The sequence below is a fragment of the Caloenas nicobarica genome, chromosome 10 (assembly GCF_036013445.1).
Source record: "Caloenas nicobarica isolate bCalNic1 chromosome 10, bCalNic1.hap1, whole genome shotgun sequence".
In the NCBI taxonomy this organism is placed as follows: domain Eukaryota; kingdom Metazoa; phylum Chordata; class Aves; order Columbiformes; family Columbidae; genus Caloenas; species Caloenas nicobarica.
The window spans coordinates 23764716-23784979 of record NC_088254.1 but is presented as its reverse complement, the minus strand read 5'-3'; the positions used below and the strand labels follow the sequence as shown (position 1 = coordinate 23784979).

The 20264-nt window shown below is 52.2% G+C and overlaps 1 protein-coding gene across 8 annotated transcripts in view; it reads right to left on the bottom strand.

The window, feature by feature from the left end:
• PPIP5K1 (diphosphoinositol pentakisphosphate kinase 1) overlaps positions 1–19548 on the bottom strand; it is a 45883-nt gene extending 26335 nt beyond the window's left edge. For 7 of the 8 annotated variants that reach the window (XM_065641387.1, XM_065641380.1, XM_065641384.1 and 4 more), the window contains exons 1-21: positions 19513–19548; positions 15578–15747; positions 15112–15286; positions 13370–13565; positions 13192–13282; positions 12755–12840; positions 12398–12552; positions 11307–11408; positions 10890–11051; positions 10603–10724; positions 10054–10155; positions 8767–8853; positions 8268–8343; positions 7647–7756; positions 6592–6677; positions 6067–6195; positions 4108–4229; positions 3248–3430; positions 2244–2385; positions 1382–1605; positions 323–450 (exon numbers count right to left, since the gene is read on the bottom strand). In XM_065641387.1, coding sequence (XP_065497459.1) covers positions 323–450; positions 1382–1605; positions 2244–2385; positions 3248–3430; positions 4108–4229; positions 6067–6195; positions 6592–6677; positions 7647–7756; positions 8268–8343; positions 8767–8853; positions 10054–10155; positions 10603–10724; positions 10890–11051; positions 11307–11408; positions 12398–12552; positions 12755–12840; positions 13192–13282; positions 13370–13565; positions 15112–15258 — 2450 coding nt within the window. In that variant the 5' untranslated portion in view covers positions 15259–15286; positions 15578–15747; positions 19513–19548. The remainder of the gene's footprint in view (positions 1–322; positions 451–1381; positions 1606–2243; positions 2386–3247; positions 3431–4107; positions 4230–6066; positions 6196–6591; positions 6678–7646; positions 7757–8267; positions 8344–8766; positions 8854–10053; positions 10156–10602; positions 10725–10889; positions 11052–11306; positions 11409–12397; positions 12553–12754; positions 12841–13191; positions 13283–13369; positions 13566–15111; positions 15287–15577; positions 15748–19512) is intronic. The other variant, XM_065641382.1, reaches the window with a different exon arrangement.
• Positions 19549–20264: the final 716 nt, after the last annotated feature.

The window sequence follows — 20264 nt, the reverse complement described above, 5'->3', positions numbered from 1 at the left end:
CAGCAGTAGGATTTGTGGTGTCCTAAGGGAGCCATGGTAAGGCAGGGGTTGCTCATCACACCAGCACTTGCCCCTCGCAGAGACGAGGATGAAGGCACCATCATCCAACTACAAGGGGTTTAAGCTTCTGTGGCACTGTGCTCCCGCCCCACAGCCTCAATATGCTTTTCCATTTTCCTTCTGGATCCAGGAGCACCAAACGCCTCCCTCGTGCTGTGCCCTTCAGTGCTGATCAGTGCCCCTTCCCCAAAGCGCACGCTGGCGTGGTCCCCACACACTGCTGCAGAGCTGCCCTCCCCACCAGTAGCAGCAAAAGCCTTACAAGGGATGTAGTTTGTTGACAGACTCATCTTCGTGGGTTCTCTGTAGGTCCAACTGGATCTTTTTAATGAGAGGAAGACAAAAGCCAATAGCAATCTCCAGTTTCTCCTCCTTATTAATTCCATATTCCTGCAGGAACAAAACAACAGATACCCCTGAGCCCTGGTTCTTTGCCACATCCTCACATGAAAGGAGGCTGGACATCAGTCCTGCCTGCAAGCACCACTACAGTTAAGCAAAGACAGAACGGGAAATGTCACTCAGCACCTTGTTTTCCCCCACAAAATAGTGTCAGTATTCTTCCAAGAGCTGATAGGCACAAGTACCACCATAGAACCTTCTCGCATGGCACAGAAACTCAAAGCCTGACCTGGCATGAGCATTAGTGCATCAACTACGATTTGTAAAGATAAAGCTTGAAGTGCTATGCTGGAAACTGCCAAACTGCATCTCCTCAGGAACACTGTGAAGAAGTTTAGAAGCCCACTGCTGCTCTACATGGGCACAACTGCAGTTGGACGTTGGTAGGGTAGCAGCAGCTTGTCCCATCTAAACGAAGCTCTTCTGCCAGAAGTGGGACAAAACGATGGTGAACACAGAGATCTGTTGCATGTGGCCCTCCTTTCCCTTCCCCTCTCATGTTCATGGGTATAAACTTTGTGAGAAGCAAGCCAACTTTGCAAACTGAAGAAGTTCTAGTTTGACAAGAATAACAAACCTTCACTTTAACACAGAAATCTCTCTTGCCCTGTACAATCTGTATGCTGCTACAGCACACACGCAGCTCAGAGCTGTGCTATACGGCACCACAACAAACACGAAAAGCTGCTGAGGCAGCTGCTCATCAGCCTGACGCTGTCAGAATCCTCAACCGGGAAGATGGCCCTGCCACATCTTAAGTCATAAATGGTTTGGGTCTTATATAAATGCTAAGAGATAGATCAGATATAGCTGTGGAAAACTGCCTTTAGAGTTAATGTGCAAGAGAATCGAGACAAAACAGACCAAGGGTCAGAACCCGACAGCACAGGCATGGCCACGCAAGCAGGGCAGCCCGTACCTGGGGTATGATCACATCTGCCAGGGCTTTGGAGAGTTTGAAGAGTTCGGCTGTGCCTTCCAGCTTCAGTGCACAGTTGTGCTGCACATCATACTTGATGCAGTCATAGATATCCGGGATCTTGCTGATGTCGTAACGCCCGTTCTTCATGCGGAAATCTCGCTCCAGCTTGCTCCAGCGTTGCAGCATCAGTTCTAAAGTCTCGCTGTGGTACAGCTGCAGGTCTGAACAGCAGAGAACACCAAACCACAGTCACGTCCTGACCACCTCTGCCTCGATATTAGCGACAGCTATGACTGATTTCTCCCAGCACAGACGGGCCCTGATTATTATGTCACCCACCAGAATTCTCGACTGGAAAAGCCACTGGACCTGTTGGTGGAGTTTTAAGCTGCAGCAAGAAGCTACTTCTGAAATACTTGAGAAGAGTGAAACTGCTTGCCTGTTGGCTTATGTCTGCCATAAATCGTGTGAAATGTCCCACAGATGCCTTTTTAAAACCTCTGCACTAATATTAGCAAAGTTCTTAGAGATGAGCAAATTGTGACTGAAAAACTTGCTGTTTATAGCCTTGAGCTTCCCTCCAGAAAATGCTTGAAAAAAAATCAGGCGTACCTCCCAGGCCATACTGCTGTTGTTTATGTTCACTCTAAACCAAAGGTACACAGATCATTTCCTTTGCATTACAGATCTCTTTAACAGTAGCTGAAAGTGGAATAGGAGCCTTCTACATGAATAGCACATACAGATTTTCACTTTAGAATTTCTTTGTTACAAACATAAACTGTAGTGGTGTTTGTGAGCTCTGAAGATGTAACAATAGATTAATCTGCCCCAGACCCTTTCCAGTTCTGATGCTCACCTGCAGATTTTGGGTCTTCCAGACGTTTTTTGATCTGGGAAGTGAGATTCTCAATCAGGGCAAACACCTGGTTACAGACCTCTACAGGGTTCTGGATGAACATCATGGAGTTGAGCAGAGATGCGCTGCCTGTGGGTGCTAGCTGAGAGAAGAACCAGCACAGATCAGTCAGGATCTCGACAACTGGGAACACCATGTCTGCCTTTTGCAGCTGTACTGCTTTTGATCAGGTACAAGAGTTGTGCTCCCTGCTGGGCATAACAAGCTGACCCGTTCCTGGGGTAGTTCAGGATGTTTTAAAAGCCTCCTCAGGACCAGCCTCAGAGGGAGCGAACAGCTGCTGCTATCAGATCTGACCTCCCTCACCTACAGTGTCTACTTGTCTCACTTTGCTCCTGTGCTTGAGCAGAAGGGCTTCAGAGAAGTGTTAAGTAGTTCTTTGAGGTGAAAAATACATTCCTTAATGGTAATGGATTTCAGTCCGGTAATCAGATCTCAGAGTCTGAGAAAATAGTGGGTTTGACACTTGCTGGAGAAGCAGTTATAGCGCTTTTATTGGTTGCTGTGCTGGATATAGCACATGCTCTCTGCTCTGCAGTTATCAGACACTGAGAGGGTTTGTATCCAAAAAAATCCGTTGACACCTGCACAGAGCAGATTTACAATCTGGCATGACTTACTCCCTGTCCACAGCAACTGGGATTGTTGTGGGCAGCATCAGTAAACCATGAGAACTCTTCCATCAGCACATACATGAGAGTAAAATGCACTGGGACTTCTAAAGGGAGAGGAAGGTACCGTGATGATTCTTGAAGGGGACACTGAGGATTTCCACTTGGAGAAGGGCAGGGGCTGTTAACCTGCCCTTTCCCTTCCTAAGTGCTGTTGATATCCTGTAATTTTGACAAGATCTGATCTCAGACTAACCAAACTACTGTTCACATACCAGCAGGCTTCAGGTCAAACTGCTGGCACGATGCAGTAAAGCCACACAGGTGCTTTACCTTTTCATAATCCTCCTCGCAGAACTCAGCATCCTTCTGCATGATTTCATGCAGCCGTGCCTTCACTCGGTGCTGACAGCTGCTCAGGGAATCACTGTCACTGTCCAGGAGACCATTCATATTGGCACTTTTCACCATCTGCACCAGGATGGGGGTCAGCTCTCCTTCCAGGGCCAGCAGACCCTAAAGCAACACAGGACAAGATTTCAGCTATGTGCAACCCAAGCAACAAACATTTCTGGTAGTGTCATGGCCTGTGCCATGGTTGAGTGAAATCTCAGCTGTTCTTGAGGAGCAGTTTTACAGTAAGAGCATCTGCAGTCACCAGTGACTCTGGCACAGTTTGAGAGCTAAGGAGCAGAAGTCCAGCCCTGCCTGCTGCAGCCAGCTCAGTTTGCTGCAAAACATTGATACAGCAGAGGCTCTGAAGAACAGCCAAGGTCACAACAGGACTCACTTTGGCTCAAGCTTTAGCTGCAGATGAACGTGTCTTCTCCCCAGCTCCCACCCCACCCGACACCAAAGGCCCTTCGTCCACCTTTTAAGTCCAGCAGCTGAGGAATAACCCCTCTGGCTAGGCAGTCACCCAAAAAATACTAGTTTTGTAGGCAGTTAATACTCAGCAACAAGTTTTATGTGTTCTAACATCAAACACCAGCAATACTCCATAAATAACACCCACGTGCAGCTACGCTGGGTTTCCAGTACCGCCTCATGCACTTGCCATGAGCATCGTGCACTGTCCCCCAGCAGAGAGGGGGAAGCTGCCAGGACAGCTCCTTCCTCATCACCAGAGGTTTTCCTTTAGAACTGGCATATTTTAAGACTAATGTAGCAGAACTAAGAGATGCCCAAAAGACCTTTGCAAAAGCTGCTGCAGTCATCTGAACTCGTCCCTCATCTGAGGCGTAGATCTTGAGATCATGGCGGTAAGTGCTGTGCAGCCTGAGCAAGCCACATCCAGGGAAACCAGCGTAATCACCTGGAACACAGAACAAGCAAGGAATTAATATCTGACACCTGCAAAGGTACTAGCTGCATATACTGCTTTAGACAACAAACTTTATTGTAGTAACAAAGTCATGTAGAGAATTAATCACTTTCACAGCCAGCATTTGGGCTGCTCCAAAACAGACATTCTAGTCATACATGAAGACTTGAAATCCGATTCAGGTTTTGCTTAATTTGGGAAAGTTCATTTTGAAGAAAAAGTGAGGATTCACCAGTCAAGTCTGATGCTGCTCAAATTCTGCAGCAACCCTCTCTGAGCAGTCCACAATCATCCTGACTGCCTGAACATCCCTGTGCAGAACACAGACATACCAAAAAAAATTGCCTCCTTCTACTTTTTCTGTGCACAAGAGCAGGTGCTGCTGCCTCCATAGCTGCAGGCAGAGCTGTTCGGCAGGGAGACACTGGCTCCTAAGCACATCCTACAATTGTCTGTGGCACAAAATGCTGGTTTATTTATGATGGCTGAGTCAACCACAGCAGTCATCAGTAACGGGAGAAACCAACTCGTACAGCTCTTGAGTGTGACCCTCCACAGACAGCGCGGGGGTGACTAATCTGCTGCTGCCCGGAATCCCATGATGATTCTGCACAGTACCCAGTCACATTGCATGTGGAGATGGGAAAACTGCTCCCAGTTCTGAGCTCACAACTCAGGGAAACACCCTGCTAGACAAGGACAGACGCTGGCCAGAAGTCAGCTGTAGATCTGGACGAAGCTGCCACCCAGGAACTCAGCATCTCACCATGAGATCAGATGTCCCCTCTCCCATGTGAAGCAGGAGTCTCAAAGGCACAACCAGGGCTGCAGTCACTGTGTACGTGCTCGGGCCGAGCTCCGCTCCAGCTCCCGGGCTCAGCGCGCGGGGCAGCCAGTGCCCCAGGACACAGCCCCGCGCTGGCACCGCATCCTGAGCCCACTCTGTGGACACATCTCTGCTCATTACGCTGCAATCTACACCCTGATCCCATCCTCCTGCACCAAGGGGAACTGTTCCGTATTCCAGAAGGACATCTTCTCCAATTCAATTTAAACTAGCTCAATTAATTTGAAATTTAATTAAATTGAACTAATTAAACACACAAGTCAAAGATACGCAGTATCTAATACTGGTCTCATCAGATCAATACAGTAGCAGTGTATTACTTCTGACTCTTTATTTGGGTGAAAAAGGCAATCTCAGACTTTTTTTTTTTTCCCCTTTTTTTTTCCCCTTTGGGCTCTTGTTGTTCTGTGTGTGCACTAAATGCTTTTCACAGTCAGAGAATTAAGGTGGAGAAAATAGGGAGAAGTTACCTTCCTATTCTCCTGTCTGTGTTCCAAGACAGATTTCCTCTGTTCCCTACAGCTGACCTAAATTCCTTGTTAATCGCACATCAGTTTAGAATCGTATTTGCTGCATCAGAATGTATCTTATTAGAATGGCTTCTCTTTTTTGAATACTGACACATTAGTTGAAAGAATGCTATTGTGCTCCAGGCTGTACTAAAGTTTAACTACCGCAGCAGACATCTCTGGCCAGCTTGGGGATGTTTGGCTGCAAAACTCACTTGAATTATTTGTCATTACCAGGTCAGCTCAAAAGAACAAAAGCAGCGATGACCCGAGTCATGCAGGCGGCACAGAGCCCCATGTCTGAGCACTGCGAGTGCCGGCGATTCGGCACCAGGGCTGGGCGGCCCGGCACAGCTGTGGGACAGGACTGGGGACACGGGGACACAGACACAGTTCACCTTGGCTACCCGGGACAGGGGGACACAGCTCGCCTTGGGTGCCAGGGACACGGGGACAGAGGGACACAGCTCACCTTGGCCGCCGGGGTACATGCAGCGAAAGGCTCGGCCCAGCTCCTCTGCCTGGACCCTTCCTGCGGGCGTCAGCTCTCCACCCCACTTGAGCACCAGCAGAAGGGACGGGGAAGGCTCCCGGCGAGCGTCTAGGAGACAAACAGGTACTCAGTACGCCAGACCTCGGAGCTGAGCTGGCAGGGGCAGAGCAGGGGAAGAGAAAGATGTGGTTCCCAGCAACTTGCAGAGCACTCTCAACACAAGCCTGACCCACAGTCCCCAGGAAACAAACCAGCAGGTACGAAACTAAGTCCCTACTTTTTGAAGGTACAGGCTGAGTTCATTGAACTGGAAGTATAAGCCCTGTGGCACCACCTGGGGTGTACTGGTGCACAACATCATGCATCACTCCAACCCTTCACATGATGTGAGCAAAGACAAGACAAGGGTCACTAATTCTGCTTGCACCTCCAGAGCCTGGACAGGCAGGATGGCTCTTGAACACCAGGCTTGGAGACCATGGCAGCAACATCAGGTTTCTTTACCTTCATCTTCACTTGCAGTTTTTGGATGTCCATGAGGCAGATAGGTCAGCTGAACCTTACGGTTAATGCCAGAAAAATGTCCATACCTGTCACAAGGAGAGGGGGAAAAACATTTAAACAAATCGGCTCCACCACCCTTTGCCCCGAGGTCCCCAGGCAGCACATAGCAAAAATACAGCACAGGGAAGAGACTTCCTGCAGCAACACCAATTGCAAAGGAACATGAACATTTTTGCCACCTACCTGTGAACTGGCACACACCCTCAAAAAAAGGCAAACTTACCCAAATGAAATTCAAAGATCCATTTACTTCCCTGTTCTTCAGCTGACAGCACTGTCTGCTCTCATACCCCGCCGGGGCTTTAATCAGCCTTAGTTAATTCCTATCTACATCTTTAACAAGTGAATTAATGAGATCATAGGAAAAAACCACCAAACCACACAGCAGCCACTCTGAGGATAAGGATATCTCTAATGAGCAGGGAAAGCGATCACAGCAAAAATTCATCCTCTGTGCTCCACAGACATGGCTCGAGCACAGACACTGTCTACGTATGTGTCACTGTCACAGAGAGCTGCAGTTCTGAGAGAAACCCTGATTTTGTTTCTAAGATGTCAACATCACCATGTTTTTATTTCGGCTGCACAAAACCTAAGAGGACATAAACATCTTTTCATGTTTTCCAAGCTCCTTTTTGTTAAACTTTTGGCACCAGGACAACCTTATTTAAAAGAAGATTTGTTCCAAATTTATCAAAATGCTTCATATCAGTGTGGTCTCTACAGGACTCTGGTTCCTGATCCGCAGCAAAGGAAGCTCAGTTTTGTCTTGAGTTGTTTAGGCAAAACCCAGACACGCTTGGAACAAGAATCGGCAGTGGTTTGGGTGCCAAGGAGACAACGTGAAGAGCACGGCAGCTCTGGTGTAGAGCTGCTGACAGGGGATGGAGGAGGCCAACGTCTGGGCACCAGCTGGTCAGGGCACCAGCAGCACAGCTTTGTTCTACAGTGCACGCTGAGACAACCCCACACTGCCCCAAAACATGAACCCTTACATCTCCAAGACGCTCTTCAGCTGCTCCAGTTTGGATTTCCTCTCCTCAATCTCGCAGTCGCTGTGGGTTCCCAGCTCCACCACAAGCTGCCGCGCGATGTCCAGCACCTCCTGTGGGGGAGCAGGGGCCTCACACACCCGCAGACCCCTCAGGCCCAGCACTGCGCTGCTGTGAGGCCTCCAGATGGCTTCACCCAGCACCAGCTCTGCTTGGACACTCGCCAGAGACACGTCACTTCATGAGACGCAGCTCAGGCAAGACGAACTGCCCCTCCGCAGTTTGCTCCCTCCCCACCCGGCGCTGCAGCCCCGTCCAGAACCGAGCAGGTGCCTCTGACTGCGCCGTCCCCAGCCCGGACCCGTCTGTCCCCAGAGCCAACGCCGGCCGACAGGCAGCGCAGCAGGGCACCCCAGCCCACAGCCCAGCATCACCCAGCAACTGTTTCCGTTCCGCTCTCGTACCGTTGCCCAGCCGAGCACATACAGGGTGGGCAATGAGAAGGGAGGGTTTGCGCAATGGACTGTTTCCCTTTGAGGGTTTTCACCCTCCCAAAGCATTGTGCCATGCGGGATCCGTATTACCTGCGTGTCCCACACAGCAACCCCAGCGGACACTCCTCACCTGTAGCTGCTCTGGTTTTTTCAGCTTCAACTTCCCTGTCTTGTAGCCCTCGTATTTCTCAAACAGTTCAAAGAACCTGAACAGACAACAAAGAACCCTGATCCATTTTCGGCAGTTTCAGTGCTGAGCAGACTCTCATCCCCACATACACGTTCACACCCTGTTCTTCAGGGAGAACCAGCCAGCCCACTGGCTCCTTCCTGCCCTTCAGAAATTTTGAAAAACCCCAAGTATTTCCAGCCACAGGTGTGAGAAGGAAGAGCCACCAGGTTCCCATTCAGTGGGCACCTCCCTTTGCAGCCCCTAGCAGACCTTCCCTCTTTCTTCCAGCCTTCTCACAGAAGGCACCAGGATCCTTACAGGGAAAAGGGGTTCCCTCGACTGGGCACAAAGCATTTCCCTGAACAGAGCACGGCCTCCCATGCACGCAGCCCTTCTGCTCCTCCTCCTGATTCAGAGAACGGGCCCTCCTCACCCCCAGCAGCTTCTCGCCTCTTACCGGGGATGCTTCACTTCCATCTTCATCTTCTGCTTTGGAGTGCGATCTCCGTGCCGGATGACTGCAATAACACAACGAAGCTCCATCCTGCAGAAATACAAGGTACACCTCACAAATGTGCCCCTACACTCCAGAATTACCACCAGAAAGCAGTTTCCCGTTGTTCTTTCAGTTCCACCCTCTGAAAGCTGCTTCCCTCATCAGTGGCAGAACTTCTCTCAGACTAAAGCAGGCACAAGTGCCCAGGCTGTCAAAGCAGCCACAGTACTGCAGACACTGTCAGGTCATCTGGTTTCCTATCAGGGAAGAGCACCACAATACCATAACATGACAGGCAGAACCACATCTGCAGCAGAGAATACCAGGATGGATGTTGCAGAATCTACAGAAACAGCATTTTGAGTTGTGCCAGGCTTGATTTCATGCCCAACTGGTGTAACACTCACAGGACCACTTAGAAAGACCCAGGAGAAAACGACTTTGTTCAGAAGAATGGTTATACAGCTGGGGTTCTGTCCAGGCAGCCCAGAGCAGCTGTGCACAGGAGGATCCCCCAGCGATCAGGCACCGGCAGGAACCAGCACTCAGGCTGGCTCGTTGCGGAGGGGCTTTTTCAGATCCTACAACATCCAGCTGTTTCTTACAGGATCCCAGGGGAACCCGGATTGATTCCATCCATCTCGTTGTCACAACGTGTCACTGAAGCCAGCAGACCCGTGAGCTGTGCAGTGTTTGTGATTGCCAGCTTTTTCAATGCTCACACAGGAAAAGAAGGATGAACGCATACTCCCAATCTACCTTTTCTGTAGCACAGCGTACAAGTGTGGCGGCCTTTGGTCTTTTAGCCTTACATGGTGGCCAACAGCATCAGATGAGGGTCTGCCAAGTGTACAGGTAATGTGAATACTTCAGCTAATTGTTTTACACCATTTCACTGGCAGCTCAACATGCACTTTCTCCGAGTAGCAGCCTTCTCAACAGTGAGACAGCTACAGCGATGCCCTCATCTGTTTCCTGTGCTGATCGAGAACCTGGACCAGGTGAGCGGTTTCTGTAATTCCTTCAATGACTGCTCGTCTGCATTCGTCAAACCTACAACTAATTTACCATCTATCACCCTTTCATGTGCATGGCTAAGCCTTTCCACAGGCATTTCAGGGTTGCAACCAGCACAGCAGCTGGAGAACACCATGCTGCTAGGTGACGTCTGTCCCTTGGACAGGGTTTGCACTTTGTCCCTTACGAAGCCATCGCCGGCATTCGTTTGAGAAGATGGCAGGTACTCACATGGTGCCTGAAGTTGTGGGGACAATGGGAATGTCTTCTGCCTCTGTTGGGATGGACCAGGGAATATGAAACTGAGGAGCCAATTCCCGCATTATTATATTTCTGGAAGAAATTAGAATACAAAACTCACAAGAAATTCCATTGCCTTGGTTCTCCACCTCCTCAGTGGTCCAGCTGAAAGAGCTGAAGAGGAGCCACAGAATTTCTCCTCATCTTCCCCACAGAGGCCTCTCTCTCACCCTGAGCTAGTTAGGGCACCCCAAGGGGATACCAGTGTCCCTCCCATCACCAATACTGCAGCTGGGCTTAGCACGCAACAAAAAGTCCTGTAAGATACACACAGCTGTAGACAAAGACAGCTAATGCCAGGGCAGGCAGGAGCCCCAGGGGCTAAATATCATTAACCCATTCCTCCCAGAGCCGAGCTTTCACCTGCTGAACAAACGTCCCCATGTGAACCACCTGCAGCCTTCTCCGACACACCGAGCAGGACTCCACATTCATGTTACAAGCTACCTTACTGTCTGACAAAACTTGAATTTTACACACCCGAGGATTTTGGCACAGTCATCGTAATACTTCATAGAGTTCTTCACAAAACTGAAGCCGTTCACATCACAAACAAAAGAGTGGCCATTTGCTCGCAGGAGGTCGAACCCACACACTGTTTGCTGCATGAGGAAGCAGAGGACACAGGACTCAGAGCTGCTGCACGCAGCAGCACACCGCCACGCCAGCGTCGCACCGGGGGAGACACAGCTCCAGCTTTAACACCAGCCCACATCCCAACCAGACATTCACGGAATGTCCTGCTTGCATAAAGAGAAAACACAGACCTTAAAGGCTACACAGACTTTCCGGGCAACTAGTTTCTCCATGGCGGTCAGCATGACTGGGTAACGGATTTCTTTCCCTTCACTGTCCCGTTCAACCTTCCCATCCAAAGCGGGGGACTTGCGAGCCTCTGCGTGGGCATAGTCTGGCCCAACAGTGTACACCTAGGAGGAGAAACAGGTACACCTGACACAACCACCCAGACTAACTGCAGCTTCCAGAAGGCATTTCTACTGCAGACAGAGAGAGAACACCACCAACGGTCTCGCACATTCCTCCTGTGATGACCTGCAGAACAGCCGCTCCCACTCTGGGATCCAGCTGCAGAGTCAGCACCTCACAGCTCAAACCAACGCTCCAGAATCTCAGCAGGACTAAGCAGGACTGCCCAACGTGCAGCTCTTCAGCCTTCTCCATACCTTCACATCAGTGCCATCCGTAGGCATGAACTCCTCATAAATGTACGAGCCCGTCTTCCTCACGCTGCTCTCTGGGGAGTACACGCTACTCCGGCTGCCGATCTGCAAGCACAGAACGAACACCTCGGGGAGGAGCACGGGGCTCCTTTTCCGACATGGACAAACAAAAAGCATAAGGTTCATCCCATATGTAGAGAATTAATGGAATACATCTCGGAACCCCCCGCTATTACAGCACTCTTATTCATGGAGGACAAAAGAGACTTCAAAACACAGAGAGTAGGTTTGTCCTTTTCCAGCCTTTAAAGAGGAGAAAAGTCACTAGAGACCATTAGGTTGACTCCAAACATGACAAGGATACAGAATAAAAAGCAGTGGATAAAGACCTAGAAAGTAAGAAGCCTAGCTAATAAGCAAATGAAAATAAACGATAATCATCATAATCAGACCAACTTAACTTATCTGGGACAGCTGACTGATCTTAGGGACAGAGGATGATGTTGTTTTCATTTTTAGTAAGGCTCTGGATACAAGCCAAGTGGCATGGCTGTATGCTAGCTAAGGAAACAATCATTTTAAGATTATTAATGGCAGATGCATAACTGAGTGGGAAAAAAGATATATCACAGCTATTAACTGTTTGCTGGCAAAGTGGGGGGAGTAAGGGCAGATTCCCTGTGGAATGTAGGAATAAATACTGTATTCATCACATTTGCAAGCGACATTCAGCAGAGAAAGGCCACCATGATGTCAGAGAACAAGAACATAAGTTTAAAAAAAAAATCATCCTGATAAACTGAGGAAGTGATCTGGAAAAAACAGCAAGCACTTCAATAAGGGACACGGTTCTCCACGACTGCTGGACAGGACACAGGTCACGGGGAAGGCAAAGTCAGCACTACCACTAAAATATGACCTTCTGCAATTCCCTTGGAGATGGAGTTGAACGAAAAGTTCTAAGAAGGTCTAGATTTCCCCAACACAAAACCTTCCTTTCCCTTTCACCTGCCCCAACACTCCCTCCTGAAGCCATATGGGTCTCAGAGCCACACGTGTTGGTTCCAGCACCAACGTGGAGTCCACCTCCTCACCTTCCGAAAGAGCCGCTGGCTGCCCCCGCCTGCTGACGTCGGGTAGTAAATGTACACATTATGGTCTTCAGCACTGACTGGCTTCTCTACAAACGGCTTTGGGAAAATAGCTCCGTTTACCTCCACGTGGTCCTCTCCTTCCACCAAGTTGCACTCTGAAGACAAAGCACAACAGCAGCATTAGGAGACGGTGGGACAGCCCCAGGGCAGAGCCGGAGCCCCTCAGCTTTGTCCGCAAAAAAACAACAGACTTGTGAATCAGGCCTCTTCAAGCTGATTATCAGTACCTGTTCTCTGCAGAATATCTCACATAGTACAGCAGGTGAAAGTGGCTTTCAGCAGAGCCTGCACACTGACCTTCTGGTCTGTCAGGGTCTCGATTTAGCACAGCGTAGCGGGGCAAGTCTATCCCCTCTTCTTGAAGGATTCGATACACTTCACGCCTGCAGAAGACAGAAACGCTGGGAATCAACAGCAGTCTAGAAGGTCCTCAGTACATGCCAAGGGAAAGGCTTCGCTCCCACTGATGAAGAACAATGTCAAATGAACACAGAAGAGCCTCAAAACAGAGCCATTTGCACCAGAAAACAAAACATGCCAAGTCTCAACAGATTTACCCCCAAACCTATTCCCCTCCACGTTTTGGAGAAACAACCCCTAAAAGCCACTGCTCAGGTCCCCTTCCTCCCCATCTCATTCATTTGTTTGTGGCCAGGAAGATGAAGTTTGCACAGCATGCTGAGGAATCTGACAAAGGAAGAGGGAAGGTGCTTCAGTGGGTCACAGACACCTACCTGTCCTGGATATAATACTGCATATCAAGGTCATTAATCAGAAAGGGCTTGCACAGCTTGGCATAAGCAACCGCTTTATCCAGGGGAAATCCTGAAATACAGGGGGAAGCAGGGGAAGAATGAGTGGAAGCTCCTTGCCCAGATCTCAGGTGGGCTAAGGCCTGCACAGACGTTTTACCTTTGGAGTGGAACGATATGAGGCAGTCACAAGCGGGCCAGTTCTCCACCGGTTCATTCAGAATAACATCTTCCCCCATAATCACCACTGTGATGTACTCAAACTTGCACAGACGCTCCAGAATCTGTGTCATGGGCTTTGACTTGGACTTTTTGGTCATGGCACAGATTCCAACCACAATCTGCCGTTCAGGTGGCTGAGGAAAGACAGAGATCAGTTTAGTACAGGGTCAACTACTTTACTGAATTTGAAGTATAACAGTGTAGAACTGCAGCAACGCAGAACAAACACGGTATTTTCTTCCAACCTCACGCACTCACAGCTCTTGCTAACTCAAACCCACACATGGTTCCAGCTCCCACCAGAGTCCACTGAAGGTCACCACTAAGGAGCAGCCCAAAAGAACTGCTTCTTTGCCAGGTAGCATGTACCTCCTCCTATTACTGGGCACTAACGCAAAGGTCAGAAATAAATATCTCGCACCTGAACAAGCAGCAGGACTGGGATCCCACATCATGTTCTCTGGCCCATAACTCACCCAGACGGTGAACTTAGGCAAGCTCAGAAAAGGGCCTCAAACATTTTATAGCAAAAACGTCCAGGAGCTCAGTCTGTTTGTCTTATCTGAGAGAAAATGAAGGGGAGATTACAACCACAAGTAGCTATGAGTAGAAGAGAAACAGTACCAAGTGCTCTCCCACATATCTGACAGAGGGACCACGAGATCCAGTGGGATGGAGTTGAGTAAGTCAAGACAGAAGGTTTGCATTCAAAAAGCCTTGGTAACCATCGCAGAAGTAACAGGCTAAGGCCTGTGGTGGACCTTCTGTCACCATCTAGAAACCCCAGATGGGATGTCTTCCCAACAGACTAATTCTGGCCCAAGCAAGACTGAACACAGTGAGACCATCTGAAGTACCACACGCAGGACTGTGGGTTACCAGGACAAAAAACTGTGCCTTCAACTGTAAGCTGAGACTTTGGAACTTACTGCACTGGCTTGCAAAGCCAAGGTTCCACAACGCAAACATCTGGGAAGTGAAAAGGTTTCCAAATCCTTCCCCACACCTGATAAATTGCTCCTCGCTGAGCAGCAAGGTCACCACACCGCGTGGGTTTGACGGGAGCCTGTGCGGGCTCCAAGGTCAACAACCCCCTTGTGCTGGAGAGCCAGGGTACAGAGGCAGCGGAAACAACCACCGCGCTGGCACCAGGTGCGTACAGTCCCAGCAACCAGCACAGCCAGCAACGTCCCTGCAGCAGAGTCTCATGTGCAGAACAGTAGCTGTAACCTTCCATATAACACTGAACAGGGGCCAGAAGCAGTCAGGAGGTGGAGATCATTCTCCTTTCTGCATCTTGTTCCTGGAGGTCACAGAAAACAGTAAGTGCTTCCTTTCTGCAGACACACCTTTGCCCTTTTCACGATTCCCAGAGTTTTCCTCACAGAAAAATGGTTTACAGGAGTGTCAGGGTTAAGTTGGTAGGATTAAGAAATCCACTATTGTATCTGAAAAAGACCTGCGAGTGAAAAAGCCAGGATTTACTACAGCATGAGGCAGCGAGTACGGCACCATGGCAATGCAATACGTCCTGTCAGAAGTGGCGCTGCCGCGGCGCCACACAGCCTGCTGCCACGTCCCCTGATGTCCCACAGCCCGCAGCAGCGACCACACACACCCTGGCTGAGACCCAGGAATTCTGCACAGATGCTCCAAGTCAGCACACCGGGACCTCCTTACCGACTCCTCCTCTTCGTCATCTTCAAAGAAATCGGTTTCGTCTGTCTTCATGTTTGATCCCAGAAAGTCTGTCTCATCATCCCTGGAACCGACAACAAACCTGGGAGTGGAGTTCTCTCCCTCACTGGGGGTCGTCAGGGACGACATTGCAGCTACAGTGGCCAACCATCCCGCTCTGGAATACAGCGTGCAAAAGAGACAGAGAAGGTCAGGCGCAAAGCGAGCCCGGGCCAGCTGTGCTGCGGGAAGCGGTGACGGTGGGGAGGGCAGGGACTGATCGGGTACGAGCAAGCCCAGGGACCGGCTGCCCGGCACCAAGGGAGGGAGCAGGAACAGACCCTGGGGGTGGGAGGGGATCTGCGTTCAGGACCATTTTAGATAGCAGCTTCATTGGGCCATTAACCCCTCTGCACTGACTGGGAAAGGGACAGTGTCGCCACCAGCGCTGGTAGCGTGTAAACCTTACAGCGATGCATGCTCCACGCCGCTGTCTAAATCATGGGAGGGAACCGTGGATGCTCTCGCAGGCTCGTACACCCAAAGGCATCAACTGGGACTCCGGAAGGTAGGCTGAGACTTAAGGCAGTGATGGTAACTTTCCAAGTGCCAATTTTCATCCTTTCAGCTCAAGAAGACCTAAAGTAACAGAGAGAGCAGTTTGAGAGGTGCATGAGTTTGCGGGGAGGAAGGAAAAGGAAGAAGTGACAACTCTCTGGCACAGAAAAGGGACACAGAGGAAGCATCAGCAACAGTTTGTATCGCAAGTCAGGACTTCTGGGTTTGCAAGCTGGCTCTGATTCACTCTGTGACCACGGAAGCCGATTATCGGGATACAAGCTGTGCCTTATAACACCAGAAAAGGAGCGTGTCCTGCACCACTACCTGCAATAGCAGCACTGTCTGCTGCACGGTGACGGAGTTTGAATTTGCAGCACGGTGACCTGCACACCCCAAGGACACAGCTGTTCACCTCTGACCAAAGCTGCGCAGACGTTCATGTCACGCAGTTGCCCTTTACCGTGTTTTCCTCAACTATAAATCGGTAAAAAGCATTCCTCCCATGTAAGTGTGTGCAACCTTGAGAAGAGGTTACATCTCATGTTATTAAGCACTTCTTAAAAATGGATGAGACACTCTCTGGTGCTGCTCCCCATGCTCTCACGTGATTGCCAGCATTGCCCAGACTGTTACTGGGATTCCTCTCGCTGGAGCGTGCTCTCCCTCAGAGCCAGCACACCGTGCAAGCCTGTGCTGCCACAGACGGTTCCCAGTCCTCTGGCACCTCTTCTCCGCAGAGCAGAGGACACACACCCAAATGCCATTGGTCTGCCGCCAGCACAGTTTCATGGTGAGAACCCCCAGCAGGAACAACGCAGGGAGGCTGCCTGAATCCATTTGAGCAGGGTGGGAACGGGCAAAAGAAACAAACACACAGAGCAATCCAGCTGCCTGTGAGATCCCCTTGGATCTCCACGCAGAGGCTGTGAGTGCTCCCGGAGAGGACAGGAGATCTGACAGGTCAGTGCTCAGAGCAGCTGCAGCAGACGCGCACGGGACACGGTCCCTCAGCCGCACTCCCAGGCACTGGTTCCACAGCAAACCCTTCGGTTATCACGCTGGATCTACCGGAGGAGCCGACACCAACCTGACAGAAACCAGCGAGCTGACACAGCAAGCCCGGCTCCGCACTGACCGCAGCGACGGTGCCCCAGCCAGAGCCAACGCCAAACTCACCGCCGGTGCCTGACCCCGCCGGCAGACCAGGCTACACGGGCATTGACCGTGTGCTCCACACAGCCCTATTTCCACCCGAGGACGGGAGCAGGATTCCTGACATGCTCAGGAACCATTTTCGTTCCTGTGCTCTGTTGCCTCAGCACAGCAGCGCAGGATGAGACCTCAGCAAGAACACCAGCAGCTCGATAGCTGATGATTTAATGAAGTAAACCATGCAAGAAGAGGAGGAGGGTTGTTTTCTCCAATCCCTGTCTCTCCCCTCCCTCCTGGAAAAAAACAGACCAAGCAGCAGGAAAACCTTTGCCCTAAGAACTCAGAAAGCACAGCGTTCTCTGCGTTCCTGCTCCTACCCCAGAAAAAAAGCCTCTGCCTGGCTCTGTAGCTGTTTCTAGAGGCCACAACATGCCATACTGCAACCAGGTGAAAACCCAGAGCCCACTGAAGCTGACAGCCACTTTTGCGTCGGGCATCTCCTTGCTGTTAGCAGGGAAAGCCTCATGATCTCGTGTCGTTTCTGGTGTGGAGAAAGGAAGGGGGCATAACTAAGTTTGCCTTTAAAGTAGATCCTTTATCTGACTAAATTTATATGAAGAAAGACTACAGACTCTTGATTAAACAGAACTTTTAGCTACAGGGATAACTAAGGCATCTAAAACTCAGACAGACCATCGCTCCTAAAGGGCACCAGGCAAGCAGAGCTCTGTTCTGCTGTCAGAGGCTAATAACACGAGGTCTTCCCACCACGCCTGAATCGGCTCTAGTGCTGGGCTATCCAACAGTTTATGTGCCAGAAACGGTACCAGCAAGGTTCCTGTACAGCGCCCAGCCCACACAGCACCCTCTGGCACTTTTGCTCTTCAAACTTGGAGCTATGAGAGGCGCCGACAATACATGATGTTCTGCATCATCCTCACTGCTTCCCGAGCCAGCTGCTCACGCCTGCAGAACAGTCCTCACCTGCTGAGTGCTACGGGTCTCACCTTTCACTAACCACAGCAAGAACATGAAGTGTTGAGTTAATGCTGCTGGCCATATTGTCCAAGAGAGACAAAAGCATTAACATGGCTCTGGCACACACAGAGAACAGGTAAAGATGGTTCTGGCTTCGAGTACGACTGCTCAGGTTTGCTGGTCCCATCACAGGTTCAGGAGGACGCACACGCCAGCCGCTACAGCCAAAGGCATTCCTGCTCCCTCTTCCAGCTGTGAGCTGCCACACCATCATACCAAAGGTTACCAGGTTCACCTAAGGGCAACCAGAACCTGCTGACACACAACCTGGAACTGGGATGCAGACCTTGCCTCCAAGTGTCCTGCGACTAATTCAGCTCCCCAGGCTGCCCTGTATTAGCGATAACAAACGAGATAGCGAGTTGTTTTCCGGTTCCCCAGCAGATCATGCTGGCGCTGCTCAGACAAGAATGTTCACCAAGTAAAGAGATTTATTCTTTGTGCCCCACTTCTGAGGTACCAAAAACTTAAGGTACGATCAGGCCTTGATCAGTGAGGTACCTTTGCCCAAAGAGTCACTCCCACTGTCACAAGGGCTCTTTGTGTTAAGGTTAATTACGTACTTACATACAAAAGGTGAAAGCTGTACTCTTATCATAAACACTTAATTGCTTCAGAAGAAAAAGAACACCTACTGCAGAGTTAATAATTAAAAGCCACTGGACTCGGTGTGTCAAGGAAAGCTCTCCGCGCTCTGTTTAGAGGTTTGTGTACACAACCAGGAAGCTGAAGTCAAGCTCCTAAACATACAGTTCTGCCTGCCTGAGCAGCACTTTGGGTAACTCCAAATCTACCAACATCTTTAAACCCAGAGTACGGCAACGGCGGGAACATTTCACGTTTCCTGACCAGGAGCTCATGTCTGGCAATGTCACTCGCAAATTTAGTAAAAACCTCCCGGCTTATCACATCTGAGCAAGTGTTATATTGCTCACATAGCAACCGTAGCAGTAAAATCCATTCCTATATTAGAAGATTTTTTTAATGAGATTTTTTTAATGAGATTTACAAGATCGTTAAGCGTGAAACTTCACAGCATCAGAATTTTCCGAGACTGTAACTATTAGTAAAGGTTTATTAACGAACGCCCGGCTGCCGCTCCACCACGGCCGCACGGCCGGGCCGGGGCAGCCCCGCAGGCACAGGCCGGGGACGGCGGGACACGGGGACGGCGGCCGCTCCCGGGGGCAGCTCCCGGGGCAGGCCGGGCAGCGCGGCGCAGGCAGCCGAGCCCCGGCGAGCCGGCCCGCAGCGACACGGCCCGGCCAGCCCGCTCCGCGCCGGCTCCCGCCGCGGCCGGGGCTCCGGGCCCGCTCCTCCGCGGCGGGGCCGGGACAAGGCCCCGCCCGAGCCCCCCGGGCAGAGCCCCCCCGAGCGGCAGCCGCCGCGCTCGGTGCCGAGGGGCCGGCCGCGCCGGGAGCCCGGGCGCCCCGGGCCGGAGAGACGCGGCCGGGTGGCGGCCGGACCGGGCCGAGCCGCTCCAGGGGCCGCCGCTGCCGCCTACCCGGCGCTCCCCGACAGTCGCCGGCGAGCCGGGCCGCTCACCCCCCGGTTCGGCCCGGTTCGGTTCCCTCCCCCGGCCCGGGGCCGCCCGGCACCCCCCGGCAGCAGCAGGGGGCGCCGCGCCGGGCGCCGCCATTTCCCTCCGCTCACCTGCGGCCTCCGAGCGCACCCTGCGTTGGCGGCGCTGCCGCCGGCCAATCACGACCTGCTGACGGCCGCAGCCAGCCAATCCACGGGGAGAGGGCGGGGCGGCCGGGACACCGCGGGGCGCGGGGCGGCCCCTGGCGGCGGCGGGGGGCGCTGCGCACCGGGCGTGCACGTGGGCGCGGGCTCGGCACCGGGCGCGGGCAGCGCCGGCGGGTCCCGCGTTACCACAGCAACCGCGCCGCGCGGGCCGCCCCGCCGGGCCCCGGGCAGGAGGCGCAGCTGTGCCGGGCGGCCGCTCCCGGTGCGCCGGAGGAGCTGGGCAGCGCGCCTCGGGCAGTGCCCGCCGCTGCTCCCGTCCCGCGGGGTCTGCGGCGGCGGAACGCGGCGTGCTCCCTGCCCGCTCTGTTGCGGCCCCGCCGGGGCCGCGGACACGGGGTGCGCGGGCCGACCGCCCTGTCCCGGCATGAGGGCGCCGCGGAGGGAGCGCCCGGTGCCGCGCAGCGACGGGACGGCCGGCGACCACCGACCGCGCCAGGCTGGGCCGCGGAGAACCGGCCGCCATCCCCGCGACCTATCCCGGGCCGCATCGCACGCTCGGCTCCCGGCCGTCCGGGAGGCGCGTCCGCCGCTCCCGGGGCCGGCACCCTGCCGCTCCCGGCTGCAGGTGCCGGACTTTGCCCCGACCGCACCCTCGGCCGCGGGCTGCGCCGTGCGGTGCCGTGCCCGTCCGCACCGGCCGTGGGGCGGGGTCCCGG